At 33.9% G+C, this 27,817-nt stretch overlaps 1 protein-coding gene across 2 annotated transcripts in view; it reads right to left on the bottom strand.

The window, feature by feature from the left end:
- Window positions 1–8,516: 8,516 nt before the first annotated feature.
- Window positions 8,517–27,817, bottom strand: part of PRDM5 (PR/SET domain 5) — a 197,056-nt gene continuing 177,755 nt past the window's right edge. For both annotated transcript variants that reach the window (XM_031943278.1, XM_031943279.1), the window contains 2 exons: window positions 14,802–14,906; window positions 8,517–9,379 (listed from right to left, as the gene is read on the bottom strand). In XM_031943278.1, the coding sequence (XP_031799138.1) occupies window positions 9,215–9,379; window positions 14,802–14,906 (270 nt within the window). In that variant the 3' untranslated portion in view covers window positions 8,517–9,214. The remainder of the gene's footprint in view (window positions 9,380–14,801; window positions 14,907–27,817) is intronic.

Below are 27,817 nucleotides of genomic sequence, written 5' to 3'. Positions count from 1 at the left end.
CAGAAACCTAGGAGAGCAAAATAAAACCATATTGGCCACTGGGGTTGTCCCAAAGAGGCTTGTACTAAAACTACAAACAATGCATTTTTAAGATTTTTATTCAATTATAAAAAGCAATGTGTTTTTTTTCAAATCTACCTGTATATTAGTACCCAGGACTTTAAGTATATAAGAATATATACTATAGTGAATTTTAGTCCATTTCTATCTGAATCCCAACAAAAATAATGAGAAAATAATGTAACATTAAAGATGTTTCATGTTTCAGTCAATACTTTGTCAATAAATCATAAGTACCCACTTTGTGCTAGGCATTATGCCAAGTACTATGGATAACTTGTTCAATCATATCCAATTATTTGTGACCTTATTTAGGGTTTTGTTGGCAGAAATACTGTAGTGGTTTGAGATTTTCTTCTTCAGCTCATTTTGCAGATGAGGAAACTGAGGTAAACAGGGTTAAGTAAATCACATAGAGACACATAGCTACTAAGTGTCTGAGATTAGCTTTGATCTTGGAAAGATGAGTCTTTCTGATTCCAAGTCCAGCATTCTATCCACGGTGCCATCTGGGTTCCTTTATAGTCTAATGGGGGACAGCACTATTTGTACAGTGTTTTGAAGTTTGCAAAGCATTTAAAATACATCATCTAAAAAGAACCACCCAAGAACCACCTTGTGAGGTGTTATCTCCATTTTACAATTGAGAAAAGTGAAGCTGAAAGAGGTTGAATGTCTTTTCCAGAGTCACACAACTAATGAACATCTAAGGCCAGATTTACTGTTGACTTTAAGTTAGCTTTCTCTATCTGCTTGCAGGTCTAGTCCTTTCTATTCTCCCTTTCATCATTTCCCTAACACATCTCCTTCTATCTTTCTACGTACACAGGTACTATTCTGATACAGCATAGCCTCATTTATGAACTATTTCAATTGCATCCTAGTTGGTCCTCATATCTATTCCTCTCTATTACTTCCTCTACACATTTACCTCAATGGTTTCTTAAAGCACCCTTCCACTTAGCAGAAATTGTATCTTATGATCTTCAGGCTCAAATATACCAAGTTCTCTTTGGCATTTAAGCTCTTTATAATCTGGTCTCTTTCTATTTTCTAGTACTCTTACATTTTATTCTCCACTTGTTGTTCTTCACAAGGGATCCTCCATCTCCTGACTTCATGACTGTACAGATGGAATGTTATTTCTCCTCTACTCCCTGACTGACTTCCTTCAAGAAAGCTAACATCTACTCTTCTTTCCTACCCCCTCTCTACTTCCTCATTTTACCTCTTTGATTTCTTCCCATTTATATTATATCTTGTATTTGTATATGTAGGGGTGTTTTTTGCATGCTGTTCCTTCCATTAGAACATGAAATCCTTGAGGCTAGAAACTGTATTTTTAATCTTTCTTTAGTATTATCAATGCTTAGCACAGTGCCAGGCACATAGTAAATGCTTGATAAATCTTTGTTCATTGTATAGCAGACAAAATTTCAGTTTATTATGAGTGCACTCTATTGTTAGGGATAGCTATGAAAGGAGTATCCACAATTTTACAGGAAGCAAGCCTACACATGCCATAGCTATAACTGTCCCCACCTTTTGTCTGAAGGCACCAACATCCAAGTGTAGCGTATTTTCTCTTTTTACTGGTTACTATCTCTCCCTTGACCTTGTATTCTTCAACTTGCCCTAATTGCCAGAGGGTTCTACAATAGTTCCATCAACAATTCCATAATGCCCCCTTCCTGGAGCTTGTTTTATACCCTAATCCCATTGGGATGATGCACTGAAGTGTCTAAGAGGTAGGCTATTCCATATGCTGGTATAACTTCATCTATGACTGCATAGTCATTTATACCACATTTGTTCCTATCCTTAATATGCTTTAGTTATATTTCTAGGTACATTATAACTAAATTTCATAATACTATAATATAGAAAAAGAACTCTTGTGGTGAGGGCAAGAGCAAGATTATGACCATCTCTGTGTAGCTAAGGTGAAAATAGAATAATAGGTTTGAGGAAATTAAGATATTTGCAAGAATAATTGTGTATTCTGAAGTCTTCTCATAGGAAATCAGGAGTTGAGACAAAATTGGACACTATAAGCTGAATACTGAAATCTTTGATAAAGGAGAAAGTATGTTTTGGGGGCTGATGGGGCACCATGATCTTGATTGGGAGATACATTTGAATCAAATGATTCTCTAATGGTGAGAAACTTTTGAGTGATGGCAGTGGGATGGAGTTTGGAAGTCACAGTGGAAATCAAGGAGTATCCCAGCTTTTTTTCCAAGACCAGAGAGTCAGGGGATAGAACTGATACTGCTGTTTGTCTCTCATACAGCCAGTACTGGAATGGATGGCTAGGGCTGCTATATCATTCAAGAAGAGTCAGATTTCAGTTATCTTGACTTTTGTCTTATCAGTGGACTTCAATGATTAAAAGAAAAAGTGAGGCTGAAGGCCTTGCACAGTTGCTTCACTTAAATCCAATTCAGAAAAGAGTAAAGATATCACTTTATGCTCTTCTTCAAAAACAAAGAACAGCATATACATTTACATATATAAATGTATGCATATATGCACATCTAATGATCACTTCACAGATGGAACAATTGGAATAAGTATTCCAATCCCATTCAATTTAGTTCAGCAAGCATTTATTGGGTATTTACTATGAGTCAGATAAAATTGCAAAGCATTTCCTCCCCTTAAAAAGCATATGTTCTATGCATCAATATACTCATTCAAAAAAAACTTGTAAGGATTGGATCTTACAATTTCAACTCAGATATTCTGCCTATGTGAATGTGAACAAAAAAAGTGCAGATTTTGATGCAGAAAAAATAAACAAAACGATACAAGGAAGATAAGATGAAACAATGATTCTTTGTTTATATATTCATAGTCATCACCAATTATAAAATAATACTTGTATGCATTATTTTAACATTCATCTAATATTTTATAAATATTTTTAGTTTCCTATTAATTTAAGGGGAAACTGTGTGGCACAGTAAATAGAAAACCGGTTCACAAACCAGAAAGACCAGAGATCTGGTCCTACCTCTGGCATCTGTGGAAAACTATAGGACTCTAGGCAAGACACGTAATCACTCAATATACCAAGCAACTTTCTTAAGAGTGCCAACCTGAATTGATAGAGGCAGTAATCTCTCCAGGGAAGTTCTAATACCTCTGAAATCTCAGGTCAAGTCCTTACCATTACCCTATAACATGCAATATATTGTGCTAAGTTCTAGAGAAAATATCAGGAAGAAGATGGGCACTGCTCTTGAAAGGAATGATAATAAGGAATATGCATAGAAAAGTATAACACAATTTAAAATGAATGCAGAAAATACCCTTAAAATTAACTTGGGTATCTTGTGTATCTTCATAAACATGTTGGAATTGCTTTAGGATTACAACTAATGTCCATAGATAAATAAACTGTAGAAGGGAGCCTATTATTTAGATCTGAACTGTGTAGGAATTTCAATACAGAAACAAAAATAGGGGATACAAATAAACACTTACATTTTCATGTTAGTTTCTTTTTTTGGGTTTCTATTTCTCAAGCTAAGTTGACAAAACAAAAAAAGTTGACAAAACAAAAGTCTTAAAACTTAGAGACATCTTTTCAAAGGACATATATGACTAATATATCTGGGAAATCTTTGCTTATTTGGAGTTTTTGGTTTTTAACACTGACTTTGATTTTAGTTTAATAGAAATGGGAAGATGGTAGACTAATATACATTTCCATAGTCTTTTCTAAAAAGTTTCCTTCCCAAGATATATAGGGTATTATCACAAATCTATGACTGTCTCATTCCCCAGTGTAGATGTGGTTAAAAGTGGTCAGAAGAGGAGGAATGCTAACTATTAACAAATACATAAAATAATTCTCTAGATTACTGTGTAAATAAATAATAACTAGGAGAATTTACTTCATATCTTTCAAATGGCAAAGGTGACTTAATTCTCAGACATCTAAGACAGAGATTATACTTCTAGAAATGTGCCTGTAGAAGGTACAAGATAAAAAAAAAAAAAAGATCCCATATAAAGCAAAATTTCACATCACTTTTTTTTTTTTTTTTTTTTTTACCGGAGGCAACAAAGAACTATTCATGAAATAAATGCCCATCAACTAGAGAATGACTAAACAAATTATGGTACAATAATGTAATGGAACATTATGTTTTGTAAGAAAAAATAGAATGGGGACAGCTAGGTGGCACAGTGGATAGAGCACCAGCCCTGAAGTCAGGAGGACCTGAGTTTAAATTTGGCCTCAGACACTTAACACTTCCTAGCTGTGTGACCCTGGGTAAGTCACTTAACCCTAATTGCTTCAGCAAAAGAAGAAAGAAAAAATAAAATGATAAGAACAATAATGTTAGCATTTATGAATTTTTATAGTTGTCTAAGCACTTTATATATTTTATCTCATTTGATCTGTTTTATAATCATGTGAGGTAGGTTTAATTATTATCTATTTTACAGATAAGGAAACTGAGGCAGAGATTAAATGACTCACCCAGAGACATATAGTTCTAAGTACCTCAGAACAAATGTGAAGTACCTTCCTGATGCTGAATCTAATATTCTACCTACTACACCACTTAGTTTCCTGATATGATAGAGATGAAGAATTCAGAGAAACAGCAAAACTTTTAGGAGTAGAATGAAGAAAAATTTTTAAAAATTATTTTGTTTACAGAAGAATAAACAGAAAACACTTAACTGAAGGGAATAATTATAATAAATAAGTATTGTTCTAGGAGACAATTAAAAATATACCTCTTACTTCAGCATAGAGTGGACAGAGGGACTATGATTATTGAATACTGCTATTATAGTTTCAGACGTTTCTTTTTTTTTTTATTGGAATTTTTTTGTTTGTTTTTTGTTTTGTTTTTTTTGCTGAACTACTTCTCTGTCTGCCTCAGTCTCTATGTCTCTGGGACTGTCCATTGGTCTGTGTCCCTTCTTCTCTCTTCAACAGCTAATGATACAATTGATAGAGCTTTGAGCCTGAGTTTAAATCTGGTTTCAGAGACTTATTAGCTGTGTGATTCTGGACAAATCACTTAAACTTTGCTTCACTTTTTTGTCATGTCTAAAATGGGCATAATGAAGGCATTGACAATGACCAACAGATTGTTGTGATGATGTTGTTGTTCACTCATTACACTTATGTCCAACTCTTTGTGACTCCATTTGGACTTTTCTTGGCAATTCTAGGGTGGTTTGCTTTTTCATTCTCCAGGTCACTTTATAGATGAGGAAATTTAAGCAAATAGGCTTAAGCGATTTGTTCAGGGTCACCCAGCTAGTAGAGTCTGAGGTCAGATTTGAAGTCAGAAAAATAATTGTTCTTGACTCAAGCATGGAGCTCTATATAATATACCACCTATGAGATAATATCTCATGTGTAAAAACACAGCACAAATAAGGCACTATATAGATGTTTATTTTCTATACTCCTTCCTCTCTCAACCCTCTATCCCTGTCTCTGTCTCTAACAGTAATGGCTTCCCTAATAGGAGTTAGGGATGAAGTTATTCAGAAGGATATGTGATGGAAAAGCAAAAGGCATCAATAAAATATGATTATGGGAGAAAAACCCAACTTCCCTTCACTGATGTCCATTGGATCGTATAGAGCTATCATATTAGGAAGTTAGCCATTCCCCATTGCATGTGGCCATCCTGTGCTTTCCAAATTAATTTCATCAGCAGCATGGTGTAATATGCAGAACAGTAAGATTACCCACAACTCCTCTTGGGCTTCAGAGTCACATATGCAGGAAATTAAGCAGCCTAAGGGTGGGAGTGGGGAAGTGATGTGTGAGGAGTGTTCCAAAAATGAGGAGAGGTGGGCCATTTCAATAGACACACTAGGCAATTTTTCAGCTGTGATTTTTTTTGCCTTCACATGATTTTTACATATCATGTCAAAATTAAGTGAAAACACTTTGCATTTAATATATGCAACTTCACTAAGTGACACTGAGGGAAATATGATCAAGCTATTTTTATAAAATAACCAATGTACAATCAGGAATTTCAGAAATGTAATGCCATGTTGATGTTCATTTAATTTCTCTAAGTTATAATCCTTGAATTTATATTTTTTTTGAAAAGAAAACTTTGCTAAATTTCAAATGCAGGTTTTTGTGCTATTTTTAGGAGGACAAAAGACTATGCCCAGATATCTTTATCTTCCCCCTTTGAAAAAAAAACAAACCTGAGTGCTACAGAAAACTCCAAGTACAAGAGGATTGGTTGCCTGATTTTTCTTTTTGTTTCTTTTTGGGAGAATAGGGGTAGGGCTTTGGTCAAATTAGAACACTATACAGTTTCCTTAGAATTGACTCCATTTTAGGAAAAGATACAGCCTGGAAGAAAAGATATGTGAACAGAGATTTCATTCTCAACGTTCCCATTTTGGATGTCCTGCTACCATTTTGACATCTGTTTCTTTGCTTTAACATATGCCTTTAATCTTCCCTTCAATCAAATGTCTATTTGCTATAAATTTCAGTCGACTGGAAGCAACAGAACATACAAGTTTCTTACCCCAGTGCCTAATAAGTATCACTGTCAACTGCATACATAACCTTTCAAAGCATTCTATTTTTAAAAAAATCTCAATTCCTCAATTATACACTTTTAAGCACAAAAATCCACTCACTTCTCAGACTCATCTAGAAGCTTAAAGGAATTTGTTTTTATTTATGTTCTTAGGAAAATGCTGTATGACTACCCTAGAAATTCCTTAATAACCAGCTATTTCTATGTCTTACTAAGATTAGCCAAGTGGAAGAGTTAGATTGAAGATCAAATCCAATCTACAGGACTTCTTGGCCTTGTGGTGGCTAGACTAGCCACTTACCTCTCCCAGTCTCAGTTTCCTCATGTGTATAATTGAAATTAATAATATTTGTAATACTATCATCTGAGGATTGTTTTGAGGATCAAATAAGACAAAGCATAGGAAGCACTTTGCAAATGTTCAAGCCCCATACAAATGGCAGCTGTTATCAAATTGTATTTCTTTGGCAGAAACAATAATAAAACATCTGTTCTGTCCCTCTTTTGTATCTATTTTTATATGTTCTATTTCCAGGAACAACTGATCCAAATTAAAAGGGAATAATGGCATGAGGTGGTGAAAGAAAATTGGATTTGAAGTCAGAGAGCTAGATTTAAATCTTCCTTCACCATGTGTGTAATGTTGGGCAAATTATTTGACCTCTTTGGCCCTCATCTTCCTCTTCTATGAAAAAAGTGTTTGGACTACAGTGCCTTTAAGGTCTCCTCATATATAGTAATGACAACTATCATTTATATAACACTGTAAGGTCTGAAAGACACTTTAAAAATATGTTATCCTTTAAAAAGATAAAAAAAAAAAGGACAAGAAGAAATTTGGAAGCAAATGACAAATCTATCTCTGAAGGAAAGAAGGAAACAATTATTTATAAAGTGGCTACTATATTCCAGCACTGTACTAAGTGTTTTACAGCTATTTTCTTAGCTGATCCTCACAATACTCTTAAGAGATAGATGCTGTTATGATCCCTATTTTACAGATGAGTAAATGGAGGCAGAAAGAGATTAAGTGATTTTGATGATAGGATCATAGAGTTATTACATGTCTGAGGCTGGATTTGAACTTAAATCCTTTTGATTCCAGGCTCTATGCTCTACATTATCTAGCTGCACATCTTTATTTGTGAATGATGAATATGAAAGGGAAGGGAAGGAGAAGAAAAGAGGAAGGTGAAATGGCAAAAGGAAGAGGCATGGAAAAGATATTAATGGAAAAGAGAAGTAGTCAAAAAAAAGGAAGTACTTGAGTTCCTCTGACAGATAGAGAATGAAGTATAGAATGAATAGTAGAGAATATAGTAGAGAATGCAAACAAAAGAGCATTATGGCCATCTTTCCAGACCACTCCCATCCACCTTCTAAAGTTGCCCCTATCCTGCAAAACTGAAAACTAAGTCTTTTTTTAATTTGCACCGTAAAATAAAGATTTTACTGTCTCTAATATGAACAAAACATGTGGCCCCATGCAATATATGGAAAGGTCTAATACACACACTCGCACATGCACGCACACACACACACAAACACACATACACACACAGAAACAGAGACAGAGAGGGAGAGGGAGAAAGAAAGATGGCTATATCATTCTATCTATCTACAGATATAATATAATAATATGTCCTAATTCACCTCTAAAGTGAGGAAAACCTGATCTTTCTACCAAGACACCTTCTTATTTAAAAAAAAATAAATCTCCAATAAATCTGTTATTTTACTGATGTGGTTATCCTTTCCAATGAACCAGACTGTAACTCTTATATACCTACCCATGCTCATTGTTGTTATTGTTGTTGTTCAGTTGTTTCATTTGTGTCTGACATAATGACTCATTTGGGATTTTCTTGGCAAAGATACTAAAGTAGATGAACATTTCTCCAGTTCATTTTACAAATAAGGAAACTGAGGTAAAAAAGGTTAAGTGACTTTCCTGGGGTCACACATTTTTGTATGAAGTTAGAATAGAACTCATGTCTTCCTGACTCAGGGGCCAGTGCTCTATGTAGTGTACCACCTAACTGCCCTCCAGGTTCAGCCATAGCAGATCCACATGGTAGGCCAGGGAAAGCATTATTTGCTTTAATATATTTTTTGCATCTCCTCCAAACATGTAGAATGCTCTTTGGTTATCTTTTATACTCACTAAAAAATTAGATCATACTTTCAGAGCTGGAAAGTACCATAGAGATAATCAGGCCCTTCCTCTCCCTCATTTTATAAATGAGGAATCTGACCCTCAAAGAAATTACATGCCTCGTTCAAGGTAACAGAGTCAATAAATATCAAAGGGGGCTTTGGAACCAGAATGTCCATCCAGAGTTAATACTCTTTTCACTGGGTCATTTTCAATCACATTTTTCTCTCTTGATTTTGTAACCTGTAGGAGCCTCTTCATTTCATCATGTGTATCTCCATTGTTCAAAATATTGATATATTTGTTTTCCCATAACAGATGCTTTCCAACATGACGTCCCTCCCCTCCCCCCAACCCTCACCTCCGACAATATATAGTCCTTACAAACAATCAGTTGATTTTATCAGAAAGCAGGGCCATATTTTCCCAATCTCTCATCAGCTGGTCAGCTATCAGCCTCTCCATGGACATTCTCCATATGTACTTTGAGGTAGTCATTCCGTGTGAATTTCTTGTGGCAGAAGGGACATTCAGCCATAGGCCGATTGGGGTTGTGGGTCAGCTTATGGCGGATCAACATTTTCTTCAGGCTGAAGGACAAGTCGCAAACCTGAATGATATGAAAATCAATAGCATCTTTAAAATCCTCAAATTGTGTAAAACTTACATAATATCACAGAAATTAATGTTTTTCGAACTTTTAAGGGTCAAAATTTTAAAGCTAGGGAGGGCCTTAGACATCACAAAGTCCCATTCCTTTCTTGAATTTGAAGTCCAAATTGATGATCATTTCCTTAAAAGTTAACCAGATTAAGTGTGAGGAGTTATTTGTTCCCTAGATGAAAGTTAGAGAAAGCATGCAGATGAGTGTAAGCAAGATTAGATAATCAAGTTGTAGCTGGAGAGTCAGATCATTGATTCTGTAATCTTAGAAGCAGGTGATATAATGGATAAAGTGTCATACCTAGAGTCAGGTAAACTTGAGTTCAAATTTGATCTTGGATACTTAGTTGCATGACTCTAGGCAAATTACTAAGTCATGTTTGCCTCAGTTTCCTCATCTGTAAAATTAGCTGGAGAAGAAAATGGCAAACCATCCAGTATCTTTGTCCACCCAAAGGAATCTAAATTGTGTCATGGAGAGGCTGACACAAATGAACAAGAGAAACGTATCTTGAGCAGGATATTAATACAGATAATAGATAGTTTTTATAATGCTTTGAATCTTGCAAAATTGTTGATATACATTACAACATTTGCTCTTATTTGAGCCTTACAACAATGCCATTTATAGATATGGACTTTATATGGCTGGCATAGGATAACATGACTGCTGACCTGAGAGTTAAATTTTGGAGCAAGAAATTGGAGAAGATGTGAGAAGGTGAGACCCTCATGGTAAAAAAGAATTCCACTGATATATTGATGACCTGAGGGGAAGTGATTGTACATAAAAAGATGATGGAGGAAAGATGAGGAAGACACTAAGAATGAAAAGAAATTTTTCCATAAGGGTTTTCCATAAAGTTTCCACAGGGTCTAGGATCAAATGTATGAGTTTTGGGACATGGAAGGCCATCCTGTTTTCTACCTTCATTGTTACCTCTAATTATAAGAACACTTTTCTTCAGTTTGCTAATCATGGAATCATTTAGAAGCAGAAAAGGCCCCCAAAACCATAAAGTACAAGCTTCTCATTATATAAGAGGGAACTGGGCTCAATGAAGAGATGAGCTCATTTATCACAAACTTTCAACTTTATTAAACTATATGGTGGCACAAAATTAAACAAGGCTCTCCCCCAAAAGACATTTATTTGGGATTACAGGAAAAAAAAAAGATTTCCACCTATCAAAAAAAGCACAGATGCCCAAAAGATGATTTTCCCCCTATGAAGTCTGTAAAAATACTTTATTCTGACAACATCATTTTGATCCCAAATAATCTTTTTGGCACTTGGTGATAGGCTCTGCTGGTCAATTTATTATTAATAGGCAAATTGGCAAATTGTAACCATTTGTATCAATAGGTTATTAGAAGGAAATGAATGCACAACAGAGCAATCACTCACATAAGGAAAGGAAATTGAAGCTCTAAGAACCACCACCAGTTTGAGACAGGGGAAGGGATGGGAAGGAGAGCTTGAATGATCACAGACAGATGTGTTCAGTTACAAAACTATCATTATGAATTAGGTTTTAGTATTTTGGTAAGAATATTTTGGATCTCTCTGAGTCTACTGGATAGAGTGCCAGATTCAGTCAAAAAGACTTCTGTTCAAATGTTGCCTTTGATAATAGATCAGCTGTGTGATCCTGGGCAAGTTATTTAACCACTAAGCCTCAGTCATACAATGGGGATATTGATAATATCTGTTTTAAGTATTGTCATGAAATCAAGTTAGATAAGGCATGTGAAATGATTTTCCAATTTGAAAGTGTTATATAATTGTGAGCTATCATGATGATGATGATGGTGTTAATATCTCTACATCTCATTTTGCTCATCTTTAAAAGGGGGATTAAAATATCTGTAGGACTTACTATCAAAGCAGCTATGAAGTTCAAATATCAAGTACTCTACAAATATTAGAGGTCTATTTAAGTGATGTTGATGGCAAAGATGCTGTTGCTGCTGATAATAGTTAACATTTAGCTACTATGTGCCAGACACTGTTGTGACTTTTAAATTTCATTGTATTTGATCCTTACAACACTGGGAGATAAGTGCTATTATTATTATATTGTACAGATGAGGAAACTGAGGCAGTCAAAGGTGAAGGTCAAGGTAAGGATAATACAAGGTAAGGATAATACAAGGTAAGGATACACTTTAAAACATCCCTGATGTAGTGATATAGCTGATGAAGTGGGTAGAATTCTGAAATTGGGAGTCAGTAAAGCTTGAGTTTAAATCCTAAACTTTGTCAATTGTGTGAGCCTAGGCAAGTTATTTAAACTCTAACTGATAGATGTTTTCTCATCTGTAAAATGGGGAGAATCATAGGATAGCTCTGAAAATAAAAGGAGAAAATATTTGTAATGCATTTTGAAAAATTCAAAGTGCTATATAAATGTTAGGTATTATTATTGTTATTATTAATTATTATTACTATTATTGTTAATGTTACAGATGTCCAAAAAAAAGTGTTTGGGGTAAAATGTCAGAGAGAGGATTGAATTAGAAAGAGATGATGAAAAGGGGAGGGTTCTCAGAGTGGGTGGTAGAAAGTCCAATATGCTTCTCAAAAAGTGTTCCTGAGAGAAAATAATGAAAGCACCTGCAGAGATGACTCCCTGGGAAGGCAGTCCCTATAGACTGCAAAAGTACAGATAATGCATTAATAGTATCAAGAGGCCAAAACAGAAATTGTTTCCTCATTTCCCTTTGTCCCCAATGTCTTTTCCTAGTCATCCCTCCCATCCTCACATGAACAACAAGCAATAAAAAAAAGATTAAATTAAGATAAACTATTTGGTGGTTTCATGGAAAAGAAGACTGTTAAAATCATATCATAATATGAGAAAAGGGGTTTGCAGACATTAAGGTGCCATCTAAATTTGTTATTATTAATAATAATTGTTATTATTATCAGAATCATCATCATCATCATCATCATCATCATCATCATCATCCCCATCTTAATTCCCAGTGATGAAATAACTATTTTTTTCCAATTGACTTCTTGACACCACTTTCTTAAATAAAACCTCTTTTAAAATAAAAAAGGCCATTCTTTGAAAAGTTTTGTATTTCAATATGTTTAAGATGTGCAACATCCTAGGCTAGAAGGCCAACTGCTGGTATTCACCACAGTCATTAGGGAGAGATTAAAGAGATGACAAGTTGGCCACAAATGCTGGGGAGGTTCCAAGAGCTGCTGAAGTCAATGACAACAGTTGAGAATTAATACTGTCCTTGAAGCCCAGAAAAGGAAAAGAAATAGAAACAAAACAATGGGATCCCTTCACTGGATGGTCAAGCTAGGGAAGGATGAAATGTCAGTTGGCATAGTACCTGAAGCAACTACTAGGAATCTAATCCATTGCATCACCAGAAAATCCTTTGTCATGCTTTTAAAAGAAATCTCAAGGCAACCAAATCCAAGGGCATCACTGGAACATTTCTCTTTCCTTATTTAGAACATTAGACTTAGAGACAGGAAGAACTGAATTCAAATTTTACTTCAGACTTAGTAGCTATGTAACTATAAGCTAATAATTACAATTTTCTGGGTCTTATTTTCCTCATTTGGAAAAAAAATGGAGAATATGATAATAGCACCTACCTGATAGAGTTGTAGGACTGAATGCAAAAATATGAAAAGCATTTGGTGAACCTTAAAGCACTATATACATATTTTATCTGTGCATATAAATATAGAAATTAAAATATATACTATTAAGGCAGTGAGACATAGAGTAGAACAGTTTTCAAAGGATTAAAAATGAGTATCACAGAGAAGACAGTGGAGGGGTGCTTGGTAGCTGTCCACATGGTGAGCTTCAACATGTAATCAATGAGGAACTTCAAAGAACAGATGTAAAAAATGTCATAAAGAACTTTATAATAAAGAGAGAAGTTGGGCTGGTCACATGAGAAAGATCAAGGGATGACAGATGAATGGCAAGAATATTCCACTTGTACCTTTATCATGTTAAGAAAAACTCTGTTAAGTTTTAAGTGTTAAGAAAAAAAAAAACTCTCTGAGGCTCAGAGAGAGTAATTATATACTTAGGGGCATATAGAGCAGCTAGGTAGCACAGTGGATTAAGTGCTAGACTTGGAATCAGGAAGACCTATCTTCCCAAGTTCAAGTCCAGTCTCAGACACTGGCTATGTGACTTAAGTCACTTAACTCTGCTTGCATCAGTTTCCCCACCTGTAAAGTGAGCTGGAGAAAAAAAATCAAAATAAAACTCCAGTATCTCTGCCAAAAAAAATCCTCCAAATGGGGTCATGAAGGTCAGACATGACTGAAGAACAACTGACCTCTGAGGATCACATAGCTAAGTGGGAACTTAAATACATATACTTGTCTGTCTGTCTGTCTCTCTCTCTCTCTCTGTCTGTCTCTCTCTCTCTCTCTCTTTCCCTTTCCCTCTCTCTTTTTCCCTTTCTCCCTCTTTCTCTCCCTCCTTCTTTTCCTTTTTCTCTCTCTCTTTCTTTCTTTTCTTTCTTCTTCTTCTTCTTCTTCTTCTTCTTCTTCTTCTTCTTCTTCTTCTTCTTCTTCTTCTTCTTCTTCTTCTTCTCTCTCCCTCTCAATCTCTTTCTCTCTCTCTCTTTCTCTCATTATCTCCCTTTTCTCCCCTTCCCTCCCTCCTTTGGTGCTTTCCCTGTTCCTTTCCTCTTGATTTTTCTTCTCAAATTTTATCATTCAAACTAAAAAGGAACAAAAAATACTCTACATGTATTTTTTACTCATTAATTTTTTTAACATTCATTTCTTCAGTGGATTTTAGATATATATTCATTCATAGCTTATATAAGGTTGGCCTGATGTTTCTCTGTGAATGAAGTAATACCCTGGAGACACAAAGATCAGCCCAACTTCCTACATGGGCTTCTGGTCCAGAATATTTAAACAATATGATCATTCTGCCTATCCAGGGAAATTCCTTTCATATACAGAATTCCAGAATTTTATGAATTGGAGAAGGTCCTATCAAATAATAATTCCCACTGTGGTAACTAATTTATAACTTGTTTGTTTTTCTTCCCAAACAGTAACAGTAACTCTTGACAAGACAAGAGCTTAACAGTTCTTAACCTGTTCAGAGGTTGAGGCAGGTACAAGAGAGCCTAAAAGATAGCATTAAAACCTTATGACTCAGAAAAATAGATAAATTGTACTTTAAAAATTAAACAGGGACTCATGGACACTACGCCATGAAAAAATTTTTTCTAGTCATTTCATCACCAGCAAGCAGGGTCAGTATGATAATGGCACTTGACATTGTGAGCAAAACCTGAAGCAAAAGATGATTACAGACCTTCTCTGTATTTAGAGAAGACATGGGGAAATCACTTACATCACATTGGAATGGCTTTTCACCAGTATGTGTCCTCATGTGCTCATCCAGGCCTCGTTTCTGACTGAAGGCTTTGTTGCACTGAGAGCACTGATAGGGTTTCTCCTGTAAAGAAAGAGAAGCAACAAGGGAAACTGAGTCAGACAGAGCAAATATTTTGATATCTCTAGCAGAAGATGACAGGCATAGGTTTTTAAGTGAGTCTGGAAAACTATGTTTTTTTTTTTTTTTTTTTTTAAAGTCTGTAGATCACAGAATTTAAAAGAGAAAGAGAATATAAAGGTTACTCTCCAACATTTCTCCCCAGACCCATCAATTTAACAAATGAGGAAACTAAAGACTATAATTAGACTGTTAGTCAATGTTGGAGGCAGTATTCAAATTGAAGTCTGTAGGCTTTAAATCCAGCATTATTTCTACTGCTCCATGCTTCTTCCCATCTTGTGATAGAGGGGATAGAGAGAAAGAATGTTGGACTTCAAATGGGGAAAACTTGAGTTCTAGTTAAGTCTCTGGCACTTACTAGCTATGTAAGATTGAACAAATCTCTTAACCTTCCCTACTATCAGTTTCTTTAACTGTAAAAATTGGGAAATAATGGCATCTACTTCACAAGGTTGTTTGTTTTGGGAGGATAAAATGCGTAAAGTGCTTTTTATATCTTAAAGTGTTATGTAAAAAGTTGCTCGTTATCACTATTATTATAAATTATCATTATCATCATTTAGGGACCTACTAATATATATAACAACATGAAAAAGCAACTTTAAATAAATATAGACGGCAATCAGAGAAGGGAATGTATTCAGTTTCATATTTTTATCTAAAGGGTTAATTTTCACAAATTTAAGATCACAGAATCAGACGAGAGACCATGTGTTACACAGTCCAACCATTTCCTAGAAACAAGGGATTCAACCTTTTTTTGCTGTCATGAACTTCTTTGGCAGTTTAGTGATAATTATGTCCCTCCCCCTTTCTGAATGTTTTCAGTGAATAAAATAAAGTACATAAAATTACAAAGTTAGTCAAGGCTAGTAAAAGTGAAAGGGTCATGTTTCTTTTTCCCATCTATGTTCACATAAATTTATGAACACACTTTTTTGTTTCCCAGATTGAGTACCTCTATCCTATAATGTCTCTAACAAATAGCCATTGAGCCAAGTCATTGAAAATCCAACCCATTCAATTTATTCTCACCTTAATCCTTAAAATTTCATCAAGCTTTAAATTAATTATCTTAACCCTATTAGGAAAGGGTGTTTTAAAAGTATTGAAAAGATACTGAAATGCAAAAAACAAACAAACAAAAAACCCAACATATAGATATCAACAGAATAAGTTCAGTAAATTTTAATGCCTCTTTCTCAGAGCTCAAAAAACCTAATAGAAATATAAAAATAAAAAGAGAGAATGATAAACAAACTATTGGAAAATTTAGAGTTGAAAGATGGAATCTTCTGAATGAAAATATAAAGGATATATAAATTTTGTATCATTAATAGTGCTTTTACAAAAAGACTGCAGAGAAATGAGGAATGTAATGGAAATTGTAATACACATGGATTGCCTACATGGAAAATGTTGGGGAGACTTCCTAGGAGAGTTGAGATGACATATAATGGAAGCATGTTTAGGCATTCTATAGCTAGTTTTACTTTTTTATTTGGCTAGTTTTTCTGGCTAAAATTATGGGATAAGAAGTGGATATTTCAAAAGGCCTTAGTCAGCTCTAGCCTCTTTTGCTCTTTTATTTGAATCTATGTTCTTGATTTGACCAACAATATCTGGCAAAAAAGATAATTTTATAAGGGAAGAACCCTTGAGGCTTCTCCATCAAAAGCTGGCATGTGATCCAAATTGACTTTGGTTCTTTGCCTCAGTATTATTTTGTCTGTTTTCTATTATAGATGAAACAAATCAGAAGCAATGACCTTATGAATTTTGAATAGGCAGACGCATGAGTAACCTGATATCCAAAAGTCTATAAATTTGTCAGAGTTCATGCCACATTTTGCAGCCAGCTCATCATTAAGTGAGCAAGAAGTAACCTTGGGGAGCCCAAAGCAGTGGTAATTGAGACAGGATTAATCTAACAGTGATGCAGCATTTTGATGAAAATTGGATGGCAATCAGTGCTATACATGAACTGCATTAAGAATGAGCCTAATTTCTCCAAAGACAAAGGTAATACAGAGAATTGACTGTCTATAAGATATTAGAGGAAATTATTTTCACTTTTGTTCTTCAAATGTTTTCAAAATAAATATCCTTTTGTGAACACTAGATATTGACTGGTTATATGGAACCAAGCTGCTAACTTTGAATGGCTGAAAATGAAGGAAACACACTTGGAATGAAAGTTCAAGCCACTAGCATTAATGAAGAGATGTTACTTCCACAAGGATACTTATAAGAAACTTAAGGGGAAGATGTAACAACCTGATTCTGGGAAATAATGCCAGAGAAAACTCACAACATAAATATATGTTGGACTTGTTTGGTAGTTTTTTAAACCTCTCCTATTCATGTGACCCTATCTTTGTTTTCTCAACTGTTAAATTGAGATAATACTAGCACCTATACCCCAAGGGTAGTGAGAATCAAATGAAATAATAATTGTAAGGGACTTAATACAGTACCTGGCATATTTTAAGTGTTATATAAATGTTAGTGTCTATTATCATTATTGTTATTAAATAAGTTAAACAGAATTTAAACAAAAGATTTGGAGTAAAATTAATGAAGAGCGAACATTAAATATCAAGCTCTATACTAAGCACTGAGAGATAATACAAAATACGGACAGCTAGATCAACAGTAGATATATTATTGATCCAGGAATTATGATTATCTGAGTTCCAATCTAGTCTCAGACACATCCTAGCTGTGTGATCCAAGGCAAGTCTTAAACTATGCCTTAGTTTCATCAACCATATAAAATAGAGATAATAATAGGTGTTACTACATGCCTGCAGCTATTTTATTGTGAGTATCAAATGAGATATTTCTAAGTGTTTAGCACAGTGCCAATAAATGCTTGTTTCTCTCATTTCTTTGCTTGCTTCTTTCCTCCCTCTTTTCCTTATTTCTTTTCTTCTTTTCCTCCTTTCTTCCTCTAGCCTTTCCTAGCTAGCATTTTTCCTTCCTTCCTTCCATCCTTCTTTCCTGTTACTGCACTCAAAGGATTTATATTCAAATAAGAGGAAACAAATATAGAGAATGAAATAGAAACTATGAAAAAAAGAAATCACAGGGATAAAGTGAGTAGAGCTTCTATTAAGTAGAAGTAGAGTCAGTCTATCAGGACACACTGAAAGCATCCATACTGCATGTCTTGTATTATGAGGTAATAAAGATAACCTAAAATAACTAGAGAGATATTTTGCTTCCATAGTTACTGTATCAAAATACAATACTTTCTATATTAATTTATAAATTGAGTGCAAGAATAATCATATTACCAAAAACTATTCAAAGAGCTAGATAAGATGATAACAAAATTCATTTGTAGGTATAAGTATAGAATCTCACAATCTTGTGATTTTTTTTAAAAAAGAGCTAGGTATTCATGAGGATAGCAACTGAATGCCTTCAATTATAATATTAAATTAGTAATAATTAAAATTACTTGGTAATGTCTAATAATAGAAAACTAGATCCATGAAATAATTCTGGTAAACTAAAGAATGTAAGTTACTTGGGTAAGGACTTCACATTTGATAAGTACAACTGGGGAAAAGAATGCAGTTTGACAGGTGTTTTATTTTGATCATTATCTTGCCTTATATACCATGATGAGTTCTAATGGAAATACAGTGTTACTACTAAAAACACATTAAAAGCATAAAAATGAGATGAGAATCAAATTGATTATCTTCACACTTATAGCTAGGGGAAAAATTCTTACTCAAATAATAAAAAAAATACTCATAACCACACATGTATATATGTGTGTAAAATGTACGTATATATATATATATATATATATATATATATATTTTTTTTTTTTTTCCCATGATACTGAAAAGTTTTTCTTTAAACAAAATCAATGCACCTCAGATATGATAGGAAAGTGTGGAGAATGAGTGTGCTGGGGTATGTGGACAGAAAGTAAAGAAATATAATTGCAACAAATACTGTAATGGGCTGAGGCTTGAGTTGATGCACTGAGGTCCCAAGCACATGGGGCTAAATAGTAATTGGACTATACTCTATTAATATATATGCTTGGAGAAAGAATGGCCCCCGCCCACTCTCTATGCAAGTCCTGATGTGTTGTATAGGAAATGACGATTTTGGTGGGTGGAGGCACAGGGGAGGAAGAGAGGCTGGGAGAGGCTGCTGGCTGGGTTCTGTTCTGGTGGCTGCTGGTCTCCCGGCTTCTAGTCTGGCTGGCTTCTTGACTCAGCTGCTGACATTGCTATTGCCGATTCCCTTCTACCTCCGATCTTTCTTCATCTCTGCTAAGAATAAAAATTGACGATTTTCCCCTAACCTGAATTCCTGACTCTGGCTGATTTTAAAATACGCGGTCATCACAAATACCATTGGCAAAAAATATTTTTCATCAAATATCTTTGGTAATAAAGGGTTCTAGGAAAATTTCAGAGTGGACCAGAAAATGCGTAGCTCTCTGAATTCTCCTCACAAACAAGAAAAAATAGTACCTCATGGGGAATGTAGAGTGGTTAAAAATAAAAAGGAGTTGCTACAGAACAGTGGTCCTCCTGGAACAATCTGAGAAGATCTCACGAAAAATACCAAGAAAGCAGTTTTTCTACTGAAATAGACTCTAAATTACTTTCCCTGAAACAGCAAGTGATGAGTTCTGGGGCTAGCTGAGTTGGGAGGTAGCCTTTGCATTGGGAATTTTCATCTCCTGGACAGTCTGGGAAGCCTTTGCTGATAAGGAATGCCAGACCCAGTTGTTCTGCCAAGATAGGACCCTGAGCAAGGAGAAACCAGTATTCAGTAAGTGCTGAAGCATTTGGACAGAGCTGTGGGCACATATAGGAGAGTAAAATTCTTGGTCTGAGTTCAAGGATAGAGGGGAGAATGGAAGGGAGTTCATAGGCACTATCCCCCTTATCCCAGTACTAGAAGTGATTACAATAACAAACTGCTATAAATTTAGTAATAATGATGATAATAATCATAATCAGGCAAAGGAGAAAGAATCCGGCCCTAGCAAGTTACAATGGAAATAGAGAAGACAAGGATTCAACGTCAGAGAGAGATACTGAAGTAAAAAAAAAAAAAAATTCTCTCCTACCCCAAAGAATAACATCAAATGGTCACCTGCCTAAAAAGAATTCATAGAAAAATTTTTTAAAAAGCTTTTTTTAAAAAATGAAATAAATTAATTTTTTTAAAAGAATTAGAAAAATTCAAGAAAAATAAGAAGAATATGAAAAAAAAGTCAGCCAATTAAAAAAAGGGATCCAGAATCTTAAGAAAGAAAATGACTCTTTGAAAATTAGAATTGTATAAGGGGAATCTTGGGAAGGTATAAGAGATCAAGAAATAATAAAACAATATATAAAGAATGGGTAAAAAAGAAGAGAATATGAAACATCTCGTAAGAAAACAAGTGATCTGGAGAACAGATCAAGAAAGAAAACTTAAAAATAATTAAACTACCTGAAAGCTACAATTAAAAAAAAGAATCTTCTTACAATGAAACAAGAAATAATTAAATAAAATTGTCTTGAACCTTAGAACAAGAGGGGAAAGGAAAAATAGATTTTTAAAAATCTACTCATCACCATGTAAAAGAGATCTTATAGGAATATTATAGCCAAATCTCAAAAACCCCAGGTTAAAGAGAAAATAACAAAAATAACAGGAAAAAAGGGGGAAAAAATCAAATATGGCAGAATTACAGTTAGAATCACACAAAACAGTAACTACATTACATGATGGTAGATCTTGGAGCACTATATAAAGAAGAGCAAAAGAATTGGGGCTGTGGACAAAAATATCATACCTAATAAAAATAAGCATAATCCTGAATGGAATAAAAAAGAATAGTCAATGAATTTCCAGACTTTTAGGACTTCATTTCAAAAAGAGATTAACTTAATAGAAAATCTAACATATAAGGTAAACATCAAAAGGAAAAAATGAGGAAAAAACTTTATTTTTTAATACACAGAAATGTAAACTGTATGTCTAAGATTATCATTAGTAATTGGGAAGTTCAAAAGAAAGATTTAAGTATATATATATATATATATATATATATATATATGGAAAAAATTGGACTTATGAAGGAAGATGTTATATATGTTCTTACATTGATCCATTTGAATCTATATATATGTACATACATATATTTATACACACACACATATATATATATAGGATTATAGATATCTATGAATATATATATATATATATTTATATATGCATTTGTGTGTGAATATATATGTGCATGTATATGCATACATGTGCATATATATATAAATATGAATACACATATATATTATATATCTCCATACTTATAGTGTTCTGGGAGAAGAAGGGAGAAAGGAAGGGGAAAAATAAAATAAAAAGTACATAGCAGAAAACAAAAGAAAACCTACAAGGAAGAAAAGAAAAGATGGATGGTTTTGAACAAAATGTATAGCATTTGATATATAAATTCTTGAAATGGAAATTTATTGCTTTATATTTTGATTCTTTTCATATTCTGCTGGGAACATGGCAAATTTTTTTCTTTTCTTATTTTGTATTTAGGTTTAAAGAAAGAAAAAAGAAAAAAATCTGTGTTAAACTCTATAATTTTGATAAAATTGTAAGGAAATAATATGAATATATAATATCAAAAATCCAAATGAATGGTCAAAAGAAGTTAACAAAATCTTCTCAAATCAAAAACTATATATTATTAATAACTATGAAAGGCATCTCCAAATCCCTAATCCAAAACAAGTATGAAAACTAAAAAACAACAACAAAATTCCATGTTCTATGTCACACCTGGAAAATTGGAAAATTGACAAAAAATTTAAGTAATTAATGTGGTAAAGGTTGTGAAAAGATAGACACACTCATTTTGATATTAACATGAATACTGTGAAATGTTCCAACCATCCTGAAAAAGCAATTTGGGAATTATGCTACAGAGTACTATGATCCAGAGATGACACTGATAGAACATAAATACCAAGAAGATTAGGGAAAGGCCCTATGTGTACTATACATGTGTATATCTGATAACAAAGAAGTAGAAACAGTGATGCCCAATGATAAATAAATTATGGTACATTAATAGATAATACTAGAAAGACTTGTTATATTTGCTCCCAAGGGCAGAAGTAGACAAATGGGAAAAGTTGCTGAAAGGATTCAGCTGTATCTAAGAAAAACTTCCCAAGTATTAGAACCATATGAAAGATGACTGACAGCTTTTTGGAGTAGTAATTTTTCTTTCAATATAAATCTTCAAGCAAAATGATATTGGGGACTTTTTCAAATGGCTGCTAATAAAAGTTCAGATTGTACTAGATGGCCTCTGGGGTTCATTTCACTTGACATTCTCAAATTCATTGAATATTCTAATGTCAGGTTCTTAAGTCTCTTGTACAGACTTCCCTTCCACATTGTATGTCCTCATCAGGGACATGTCTCTAAGTCCCCATCAGGGACATGTGATTTGGATCTGTGATCTGGAAAATCTGCATAGAATTTTTTGCCCCTCCCTTCATAATACAGAAGAATGATTTTTTCTTACTTTTATGGGATAATGACAGCACTTTATTCTAAAACTATATTTTATGAATTTCTGAGTTTCTAAACTTTTTTCTGTCATTTGCTGACTTTTGCATATCATTCACATATCATCAACAACTTCCACAAAATTCCCCCAAAATTCTTATTTAATTTCTTATGTTGACTTATAATATATCAAAACCACAATAGAGAAAGGGTAACTATATATTTATTCCTCTCTGTTCCTAAAAGAGAACTAGACCTGCTTCAAAGCTAGCTGAAGGAGGAAGAGGAGGGATAGTAAGCATAGTTTAATTGTTTCGGTAAAGAAATATGATAGCCCCAGAGACATTGATTAAGTAAGCTTGCTTTTAACTTCTATGACCAACATAGAAGCTAGGGGTGAGCAGAGACATCACTTAGTTACACTATAACCTTTATAGCAGCATCTTCATATTTCCTCTAGGTTGTGTGCAATAGTTGTTATTTCCCCACAGTTGAGATGTCCTTCAGTCTCCCCCCAGATATATACTTACAAATTTATTATTTTGTCTTTAAATTTTTTAATCACAACTCTCAATTCACTCCCAGTAGACAATTAGCTAACTTTACTTCTCTTTCCCAATTGTTAAACTGGAGACAGACTCCAATTTATCAAAGATGGTTTGAACATTGTTTACAAAGAAGGCTTTGTTTCAGAATGAAAGATGCAGTCTAGGAAAACAGAATTGACTTTATTAGCTTGGCTAAACAGAATGATTTGGTCACTGATTAGCTGCCTTTGCATGATAACACAATAAAACTGACAAATATATTGTCCTTTATTAATATAACCCAGGAATTATTATTATAAAAATGGAGGGCAATGTATGTGTCAGCTAAACCATATTATCATTCAAAGGTTAGAATTAATCAAGAACCAAGTCATTCTGTCTTCCATCAACCAAACTTTGGCAGGAACATATGGTAGAAAAGGTGAATTTAATGCCATATATTCTACTGCATCAAGCTTTGCTCTTTATTCTGTTATTGCCATTTAAAAATAGGGTATCACCAAGTTCAAATGCTTTCCTCTAACATAAATTTTGTTAATAAATCTGTGTTTAAAAAAATTAAAGGACCTGCATAGTGTTCTTTTTTTTAATAGATACATATAACTTTGGTCTTTCTGACTCCAGGTTCTATCTTCTACACCATATAGCTGGCCCAATATACATAATTTTGGGAGAATGTAAGAATGTTTTAAAAATTGAAATTTAGGTATATTTAAAGTTAATTTAAAAACATTTCTTAAGGATCTTTTCATGCCATGAGCTAGACTAGAAGCTGTGTACATGGCTATATGCAAAATATATTTTTTCAAGATAATTTTTATTTATTTTCATTTATTTTTGTTATATTTTTAGTAATATTTTATTTTTCTAAATACATACAAAGATAGTCTTCAAGATTCACCCTGGCAAAACTCTGTCTTCTATTTTTTTCTCCCTCTCTCTCCCCTCTACTCTTCTCAAGACAACAAGCAATCACTACTGGACTTACCCCAAAAAGATACTAAAGAAGGGAAAGAGACCTGTATGTGCCAAAATGTTTGTGGCAGCCCTGTTTGTAGTGGGTAGAAACTGGAAAATGAATGGATGCCCGTCAATTGGAGAATGGTTGGGTAAATTGTGGTATATGAATGTTATGGAATATTATTGTTCTGTAAGAAATGACCAGCAGGATGAATACAGAGAGGCTTGGAGAGATTTACATGAACTGATGCTAAGTGAAATGAGCAGAACCAGGAGATCATTATATACTTCAACAACAATACTATATGAAGATATATTCTGATGGAAGTGGATTTCTTTGACAAAGAGACCTAATTCAGTTTCAATTGATCAATGATGGACAGAAGCAGCTACACCCAAAGAAAGAACACTGGGAAATGAATGTAAACTGTTTGCATTTTTGTTTTTCTTCCCAGGTTATTTTTACCTTCTGGATCCAATTCTCCCTGTGCAACAAGAGAACTGTTTGGTTCTGCACACATATATTGTATCTAGGATATGACATATTTAACATATATAGGATTGGTTGCCATCTAGGGGAGGGGATGGAGGGAGAGAGGGGAAAAAATCACAACAGAAGTGAGTGCAAGGGATAATGTTGTAAAAAAAATCACCCTGGCATGGGTTCTGTCAATAAAAAGTTATTATAATAAAAAAAGAAAGAATTAGAAGATGAAAAAAAATAAACACATGTAACTGAAAAAAAAGACAACAAGCAATCTAATATAGTTTAAATATGTGCAATTCTTCTAAACATATTTCCATATTTGACATGCTACATAGAAAAATCAGATCAAAAGTGAAAAAAAATGAGAAAGAACAAACAAGCAAACAAAAACAACAAAAAAGGTGAAAATACTATATTTAGTCTCCATAGTTCTCTCTCTGGATATGGATGGCACTTTTCATCACAAGTCTATTGAAATTACCTTGAATCACTTAATTGTTGAAAAGAGCCAAGTCCATTACAGTTGATCATCTCAGAATATTGTTGTTATTGTGTACAATGTTCTCCTGGTTCTGTTCACTTTACTTAGCATCAGTTCATATAAGTCTTTCCATGCTTTTCAGAAATCAGCTTACTCATCATTTCTTATAGAACAATAATATTCCATAACATTCATATGTCATGACTTACTCAATCACTCCCCAACTTATGGGCATGCATTTGACCTCTAGTTCCTTGCCATTATTAAAAAAAAAAAAAAAAGCTGCCACAAACATTTTTATAAATGTGAGTCCTTTTCTCTTTTTGATGATCTTTTTGGGATACAGACTCAGGAGAGAAACTGCTGAATCAAAGAATATACACAGCCTTATTACCCATTAAGCATAGTTCCAAATTGCTCTCCAGAATGGTTGGATAATTTCACATTTTCATCAACAATACATTAGTGTCTCAGTTTTCTCACATCCTTATCAATATTTATCATTATCTTTTCCTGTCATCTTAGCCAATCTGAAAGGTGTGAAGTAACACCTCAAATTTTTTTCTTATTTGCAAGGTAATTTTATAGAGAAAACACTAAGAAAATTAGGCAACCTGTAAGAATCAATTAAGGCTTCTCTTAGAAGGTAAATTTTAATTTAGTCTTGAAGGAATCTAGGTCTTCTAAGAGACAGAGTTATGTGGGGCATGCATTCCAGACATTGTGGGATAATCAAGGCAAGGGTATAGAATCTGGCAGATCAAGTATCATGTTTGGAATGGTAAGAAGCCCAATTCAAGGTCAAAAGAGGAGGTTGTTCTAGGCATTAAAAGCAAGTAGGAAGAATTCATATATCTGATTCTTTAAATAATAGGGAGCCAATAGTATTTAATGACTAAGGGAGTGGCATCCTCAGCCTTCCACTTCACAATGATTTCTTTGGTGGGGCTGTGGCAGGATGTTGTGATCAAATTATTTAAAAATATAATCAACCTACTTTAGGTACAGTGAAAATACTGCATTCTTTTTATTTCCTGTTTACCGTGTGGTGGTAAATATGTGATTACTTTGGAATTAGTTACAAAAGACTGCCTATTCCCACTATCTTCACTGAAAATGTCTCAAATGTGTATAGATTATTCAAAAAAAATTAGGAAAGGAAATGGATTTGTGATTTCACTGGTATAAGGAACTTCAAGAAAAAACCAAATAAACAAAAACACCTCCCATTGCCTTCCACACAATGTAGGAATTCTCTGCAATTTATAATCTTAGAGAGTTTCCTAAAGCACTTGAGAGGTTAATTGACATTTTATGTTGTTGGGAAAGTAGGCCAAATTTTAATGTGGTTTTCTTGGTTGCTTTTTATTAGTGGTAGCAATGGGGAAAGGACAGCGATGAACAAAGACTTTATCATCTTCTGCTATTTCTAGTTTCTTTCCTTTAGGTATCTTTTTATACTATTTTCCAAAACACACATTGTAAAGGTTGGGGGAGCAGCCATACATGGTGGAGTAAGGAAGTAAATAAGCAATCAAGCTTGAGACCTCCAGAAGTGATTTCTGTGAGTAAATAGAGACCACCTCATAGGCAGGAACTCTGGCCACATTGAGATCGCATAGTTAACGGGATGCATCTCCTTCTCTGATTGGCTGTGCATATGACCTCATAGACCCTATTTAAGTAGTGAGGACAAGGAAGTTGGCCCTTTTCACTGGGAGTTCTGTTGGGAACAGTGTGCAGGTCAGAAGGTAGGATGTGGACACGTAAATAAAGAGCTTGAATACAACTGCTCTCAAGTGCTCTGTTGTGTTTAAATCATTATTCTTATGAAACAATTGCCAGAGATCTCTGAAGAGATAAGCTTAGTTAAAAAAAAAAAAAAAAGAGAGAGAGTTTAAACACTGCAAAAGACAGTGACTGGAGATTTCTCTGAGGGCCTGGGAATTAGGAGAGACTGGAAGTAGTGAATGCAGAGTTAGCATTCACAATACATCAGTGTCCTTTCCAGTATAGATTTCTTCTATATTCATTTGCTCTAATCTAACTACTTTTCTCATCAATGACTTCCATTATAACAATTCTACTGCCTTAATAAGCATGGCTGCAATTGTGATCCTAAAGTTTTCATGAAGTCATTTCACTTTTTAGATGGTGAAAATGTTGGGGAGGTGAGCCTTTGAACTAGATGAAATATGGAGGAAATCATAAAAGACAAAGCAGGTGATTATGGTTCTGTAATATATAATTTTGCACAAATTATGGTAAAATATTTCTTTTAATATCTCTGACAAAATACTAACATTTACTTCTATTTGATATTTAAACTAATATATAATAATAGCTATGGAATGATAGATGTCATCAAAATAATAAAAGGTAGTTTCTGTGAATTTTTACATAAAATATAAATTATCAATAATTATTTATATTTATCAGTGTGGTGTTATATAAACTAACTCTGATGTACTTCTCCTTATAAACTGGCACGTCAAATTGTGCAAAGATGGTAACAGATGACAAAATTAAATTCTGACAGACCTGTGGGAAAACAGGCATTAAATTCACAGCTGTGGATTCTGAGAATTATTTTAAACATTTTGAGAAAGTATATGGACTTATACAATAAAACATTATAAATGTTAATATTCTTTGATCCAGATATACTTCTTTGACTTTTATAGTCTAAGAGGGTAAGTGACAGAAAGGAGAAAAAAAACAACACTTTTTTTCTAAAAGTATTTATAGCATCACTATTTGTGACTGTAAAACAAAACTGAAAAACAAAATAAAACAAACTCAAACTAAAAAAAAACAG

This window comes from Sarcophilus harrisii, chromosome 6, assembly GCF_902635505.1.
Source record: "Sarcophilus harrisii chromosome 6, mSarHar1.11, whole genome shotgun sequence".
NCBI lineage: Eukaryota > Metazoa > Chordata > Mammalia > Dasyuromorphia > Dasyuridae > Sarcophilus > Sarcophilus harrisii.
This window is presented reverse-complemented; position numbering and strand designations above follow the sequence as displayed.